Source organism: Zophobas morio, unplaced genomic scaffold (genome assembly GCF_036711695.1).
Source record: "Zophobas morio isolate AGI-343-1 ecotype UQ-CSIRO unplaced genomic scaffold, CSIRO_AGI_Zmor_V1 ptg000007l, whole genome shotgun sequence".
Classification (NCBI taxonomy): Eukaryota; Metazoa; Arthropoda; class Insecta; order Coleoptera; family Tenebrionidae; genus Zophobas; species Zophobas morio.
The window spans coordinates 8,380,555-8,386,985 of record NW_026972112.1 but is presented as its reverse complement, the minus strand read 5'-3'; the positions used below and the strand labels follow the sequence as shown (position 1 = coordinate 8,386,985).

The 6,431-nt window shown below is 33.6% G+C and overlaps 2 protein-coding genes across 2 annotated transcripts in view; one reads left to right on the top strand and one right to left on the bottom strand.

The window, feature by feature from the left end:
- Nucleotides 1–1,845: 1,845 nt before the first annotated feature.
- LOC135124417 (dihydrofolate reductase) lies at nt 1,846–2,871 on the top strand. Its single transcript, XM_064049466.1, has 4 exons — nt 1,846–2,046; nt 2,229–2,514; nt 2,566–2,675; nt 2,731–2,871. The coding sequence occupies exons 1-4, from the start codon at nt 1,964–1,966 to the stop codon at nt 2,819–2,821; spliced, it is 570 nt and encodes a 189-aa protein (XP_063905536.1). The 5' UTR covers nt 1,846–1,963; the 3' UTR covers nt 2,822–2,871.
- LOC135124415 (pyruvate dehydrogenase (acetyl-transferring) kinase, mitochondrial) overlaps nt 2,865–6,431 on the bottom strand; it is a 32,165-nt gene continuing 28,598 nt past the window's right edge. Inside the window, exons 3-5 of the mRNA XM_064049463.1 lie at nt 3,950–4,135; nt 3,492–3,892; nt 2,865–3,441 (exon numbers count right to left, since the gene is read on the bottom strand). Of these exons, the coding sequence (XP_063905533.1) occupies nt 3,256–3,441; nt 3,492–3,892; nt 3,950–4,135 (773 nt within the window). The 3' untranslated portion in view covers nt 2,865–3,255. The remainder of the gene's footprint in view (nt 3,442–3,491; nt 3,893–3,949; nt 4,136–6,431) is intronic.

The window sequence follows — 6,431 nt, the reverse complement described above, 5'->3', positions numbered from 1 at the left end:
TGCGAATTTGTGCCCTTTTGATGATTGAATAAGTATTAAAATTACTTAAATTAATTACGCTACACCGAAAATTTCAACCAACAAAAGATTTAATTGATGTTAAATTCGAGTCCACGTGGGTATTAATTTTACCGCAAATGTTCAAGATTGTTTCTATAAAAACGGAGCAACGTCTAGATCAGTTTAAATGTCATAAATGAACAATAGGGCTTGATTATAAGGCAAATTCTTGAGACGCATGCGTCGTAAACCACGCCTTATTTTCGTACAAAAATTGACCTTGACAAGACTGACAGCTGTACAAATTCAACAATTAGGTTATGTGTGGGTGCACTATTGTGAATATTGTAAATTACTTGTTGATGACGGTAGTAATGAGTGCTCTAAGATAGAACGGTGCAACAAAACATTGTGTTTTTGCAAACTACCGGGGTGGGATTTTGTTTCTATCGATACGATACGAAGCGATAAATGACAAGGACGAAAATATAAATTTCATATGCGAAAGAAAAAGACGACCATATTTTATCGGTACCGATATTTAATCGTTATAAAAACAAAATCCCACCCCCGGAGTGATAGCAAAGCACAAAATTAACCAAAACATCCAGTTTCATCTTAAAGTGTGAAGTGTGCAAAATTTGCGATATTAGATTTTATTAAAAGTTGTAAACGAAGCGATAGAAAAAAATTTTGTTTTATCAACCACATTACTAAGTATATACACATACATATTTGAACGGCACTTTGTAGAGAAATTTCCAGACTACCCATGCAAAAGCTCAAACGCAAGTTAAACGTAAACACGACCGGCGAATGGGGAAATTGCTGCATTTTTCAGGGTCAAAATTTGTACGAAATCCGCGCACGCGCAGTAGCTTATAATCAAGCCCTATTTTGAGCTAGAAATTCAGAAATGTGCTATATTATAATTCTACTTAGGTAAACACATCCAGAAAATTTAGTTATAACTTGATAAACAAGAGTGAAGCCTGAGTAACTGAATTTCCCAACACGTGGTTTATATGAACAACTTTATGACTGTTAAGTTGTGTCAGTAAAAAATCTTAACACGAACCGTGAATTTACAAAAAATAAACAAAAATTTATACTACAGTTTCGGCCACAAAATCTTGGGCAGTTCCGTCATTCCAGTGACATAAGCTTTAAAACAGGCTTTACATACTTATAACCTCAAATTTGCCATGTTTATCATTTTGACGTAGACTAGAATGGACGATGACTTATGTCAAAATTTATTTTTTAAAAGTGTAATCATGAGAATAAAGATTTTCTGGCCGAAACTGTGCGTGTTGACAAGGGCGAAACTTCACAACGTTTCATAGAAAACAATTTTACGTAACTACAAACTAAATGTAATATAAACGTTACGTACCCTTAATGTTCACCACGAGGTTACACTCACACTAGACAGGCAACCAGGGACGCACCAAAGCCAAAAAACTTAGAATAAACACACTTGTTCTGTTCCAGAACAAAAACGACCAAAACAAATCCCCTCTTCCACTTACGATGATCCCACCAATACCAACTTAAAGATCGACATTCACTAATTCCCTAACTGAAGTTGCACATGGTTGCCTATGCTTAACGATTTTTTAAATTTATTTGGAAAGCAAAATTTAATTCAGTGAACTTAATCAAAATAATCTGCAAAAGCCGTCGAGTTTCAGAAATTCATAATTCCAAATATTAGAACCCCATGACTGAGCAGTAAACTGGACGCCACTGTTTAGTTTTAATTGTGAACTATGCAACCAACAATACACACCGTTGACGTTTGACCTGCGCTCTCTTGCATTTTTCAAATTTAACAGCTGATTTTAATCTGAATGTTATTTACTTTCTTAACGTTCGTACTTGAACACTTATCTTAATTCTTGCAAGCAATTGTTTTAAAATAGTTGCTCAGATCACTCCAACTTATCCCAAACTGCGTAAAATGGTTGTAAAATTCGACTTAATTGCGGCGGCATGTGAAAACATGGGAATCGGCAAGAACAAAGATTTACCGTGGCGGTTAAAGTAAGTATATAATTATTATTAACAAATTTGTAACTTCTTATCAAGTTTTTTGTTGAATGAACGAAAATGGCATGGGCGACTCGTGAGTTGGTTACATGCAGGCGGTTCCAAATCAATATGACAAATTTATCTTGTAATGCAGACTTTTATAATTCAACCAACATGAAATGCAATTTTTTAAGGTCTGAAATGGCGTTTTTTTCTCGTATGACGAGCGAAACAGTCGATAAAAACAAAAAAAACGTTGTGCTAATGGGGCGAAAAACCTGGGACTGTATTCCTCCAAAGTTTAAACCACTGTCTAACAGGATTAATTTCATTATGTCTCGATCCAGTGTGGATTTGCAGAATTATAAAGACTGTTACAGTTTTACTAGTTTACAAGAAGTTTTAGATACACTTGAGGGTGAAAAATTCCAGGACCAATATGAAAATGTGTGGGTGATTGGGGGAAGTTACATTTATGAGGTTATTTTTATTTGCTTTTGTTTCTTGTTTGTTCTAAGTGTGCGGTTGTAGGAAACAATGAAATCTAAATTTTTCCACCGTTTGTATTTAACCAAGATTATGAAACACTTTGACTGTGACACTTTTTTCCCAAAGATGAAGGATAATTTGGTCAAAATAAGGTGCTTTATTGAGGACATATTTTTAATTTGGTGTTTTAATTTGAGGGATTTGCAGCGACTCACGAGTACCAGAAGGAATTCAAGAAGAGAACGGGATTCAGTTTGTTTACAACGTATACGAAAATCCGGACTTCAACAAGGAATAATCGTTAAAAATATCAGTTTCGTGTTATTGGAATAAAAACACTCTTAAAAAGTACTCTTTTATTTCAACCAACATCAGTTTTAAAAATTAAAGCTAAACGAAGTCAATAATAAAATAAATCAAATTAGATTTGTCCATTTTTAAATATATGTACATTTTTACAAACTTAATAAAACTCTTAAAAATTTATATACATGATATTTAGCGACCTACAGGTCTATAAAGTTAACGGTAATATAACAGTTCAGGTTACTTTTGTCCATTACATGGAATCATCTAATACAGCATAACAGTCATGCAAATACATGCTTTTCAAGCATACAAATTTGGCAACAACTATCTTTCACAGTCTAATTGCAACAAATCACTTACACTTAATGCATTACTTTCAGCTAGTTTCAACCGTAAAAATCAACTAATAAATTACTCCTCTAGCTAGATAGCCCCTGTCATGGATTCCTGCGGAAGCTGATGTTTCTTGTATTGTCCGGTGCAGATCGTCCTCTGAGTCACATTGGCTGCCTGATTCGACCAATCACCCGTCTGAACCACCGTCCTGTAGAACTTGGACGTGGTTTTGTTGAAAATAGGAAGCAACTCGTTTGCTTCGTTTGACAAAGCCTGTGGAACAAAATTTAGTACCTATATTAATCATAGGCTAATATGTGTACCTTTAAATAAATCATCGCATCTGTGCCGTATCCCTCACAGGACAATAAGACTAGATCTCCGTGGAAATATCGCGCGTATAACCTCGAAATGGGTAGACCGTACCCATATCCAGCCAAGGGTACCGTGTGAGCGTCTGATTTACTGGGTTGTGGTGCAGTGGAATACATGTATTTAAACAAATGGTCCATCGTGGATCGTGGAATGCCGCCTCCTCTGTCTGACATTTTCAACGAAATGTCTTCCTTCCCCCTCGCTATGGTGACTGTGACGGGTGGGTACTTGTCTTCCGAGCTGTGGTACTCCATAACAGCCCTCATGGCATTTTTGAAAAGTTCAAACAACATGTGGTATAAATGTGATGGTACGTAAACGATTTTGATGTGTCCTTCTTCTTGTAATTCTGGAAAATTACCGTCATCGATTTGGTTCTATAATAAGAATTTGGGTTTATTCTTACCGTTGTGTTGAGCCTCATTAATAATTAAGTCAGGCGATGCTAAGTAATATTGATCACATAGGAACCGTGCATTTTCGTAAGCGTCTTTAATAACGCTGACTATATCACATTGGGGATCAATACATCCTATGTATTTGCTCTGGTTGGGTCCCGGTGCGTTCTCTAATTGTCCCCCAAACAAGAGCGCTGCAATTAAGGATATTACAGGCTGTTCAAACCAAGGGGTTGACCACGTTATTTATTGGAAGTGTTGCGAAAAGGGAACAAGGCAGGGATATTGATGTAGTGTTAAGGGGTGATTAGTCCTTTGTTGGGGTGCAAGTACCCAATACAATACATCTTAAGCATAGGTACATGGTTCAAACAAAATAAAAAAACAGAGTCAGTCATAAATATATGCACTGAATTTCAAATTACCTTATTTAATTGAGTCTGTACTATTTGTTTGTTCTAGTTAATTTCAAGACTTATTCACCGCAAATAATCTCACATTCATACCAAGTAAATTTCCATTTGTTTCCTGTTTACTACACCTTATTAGAATTGAAATTAAAACGGTCAAATTTTTATGGAGCCTAGCTCTAGCTTCAAATCTACGTCCTGGAAATTTTGTTGTGCGGGTAATAAACTAAATTACGAAACTAAAATCTTGCAGTAAATATATGAGATGACATCATCAATTTGTTGGTGAGGATGAACAAATTTAGTTATGTTCTATATACCTTGAATTTTTTTTTTTTCTCTGAACATAGGATACTTCATGTATGTTGGGTTGCAGACTCATCCTCCAATGGATTCATTTGGACTTTTAAAAACTGAACATAAGATCACATAAGATTCGTAATAATTGAGGAGTAGGCCATGTCAAGGATGATATTTAAAAAGGTCAATAACGTAAAATTTCTGTTCTTTAAACTTGTACTTATTACAATACATTAACATGAAGACAGAATATCCTACATCTATGCAACCAACTTAACATTAATTATCCTATGTTCAGAGAGAAAAAAAACCCTCACGGTATATCTCGTCACCTGCGAACTTGTTTGATCTACAGACCAGAGCGCTCTCAGGCCAATATCGACTCTAAGCGTTACAGCTGATCTGATAAACATCCGCTATGAAGAACTAACCCGTTTCGGCCGTCTGGTCGGAATTTGGAACGAATAAGTGAACAAAATTCTTGAACATCTTAATGATTTAATACATAATGTTCCCGAATGACAAAAGTCACATTTCAAATTGTATTATCAAATGGTAAAACCAAGATTTGTCACCAACAATGGAATGACGTAATCTCCAAATTTTACAATAGTAGATGTCATTTAAATTTTATGTCCTTCGTTTACGATTTATACATACGTGTTGAGTTTTTACCTTAGACGTTAAGATTTTTGAAAAAAATCTACATTTTCCAATTTATAGTTACTGGAAGCATGTTAAATCTTATAATTTTGTCGAATGAATGTTAATTAAATCTTAAAAAGTATCATAGTCCTGAACTTGTGGTTTGTAAAGACGCTATTGAGATTTTCCGGGTTTTCGGTTTCTCGATTTTTTAAATTTAGATGTCTCAATTTTTAAATATTTCAATTTTGGGCTTTTTCAATTTTTCCATTCTTCAAATTTTGGATTTTTCTCAATTTTCCGATGTTTCAGTGATACAATTTTTCAATTTTTGTCCTCTTCAATTTTACGATTTTTTAAATATTTTGATTTTTCAATTTTTCAAATTTTCACGTTTCTACATTTTCAGTTTTCCGATTTCTGAACTGTTTTTTTTATTTTTCCATTTCTCCAATTCCCAAGTAAGTTTCGATTTTTCACTTCTTCAATTCTTCAATTTTTCGATTTTTAAGGTTTTTGATTTTTTGATTTTTCGACTTTGCTTTTCTAATTTTTCGATTTCTCAATTTTCCAAATTTTTTATTTTCTTAATTTTTTGGATATTTCTTTCAGTTTTGAGATTTTGCAATATTTCGATTTTTGGACTTCTGAATTTTTGGATTTCTCGATTTTTTACTTTTTGGATTTTCAATTTTTCGTTAAATTTTAGATTTTTCAATATTTCGAGTGTTTTATACTTCGCTTTCACAATTTTTCATTTTTCGATGTTTTAATTTTTCAATTTTTAAAATTCTAGGTTTTTCGAGTTCTCGAGTTCTCAGTTCTTCCATATTTCAATTTTTCAATTTTCCAATTATTAAATTTTCGTTTTCCAAATTTTTCTTCTTTAAAATTTTTCGATTTTTCAATTTTTTGATTGTTCAGTTTCTCGATTTATCAATTTTTCAATTTTTAACTTTTCTTCTCGTCTTTCGACTCCTCGATTTCTCGATCCTCTGATTTTTAGAATTCTCGATGTTTCAGTTTTTGAATTTTTGGATATGTCGATTATTGGCTTTCTCGGTTTTTCGATTTTTACTTTTTCAATTTTTTAAATTCTGGAGTTTCGATTTTTCGATTTGTCGACTTTTTAGTT

Coding starts and splice junctions, on each gene's coding strand:
- LOC135124417 (XM_064049466.1), top strand. CDS start 1,964: ATGGTTGTAAAATTCGACTTAATTGCGGCGGCATGTGAAAACATGGGA. Junction 2,515..2,565: donor GGGGAAGTTACATTTATGAG/GTTATTTTTATT, acceptor GTGCGGTTGTAG/GAAACAATGAAATCTAAATT. Junction 2,676..2,730: donor GATAATTTGGTCAAAATAAG/GTGCTTTATTGA, acceptor AGGGATTTGCAG/CGACTCACGAGTACCAGAAG.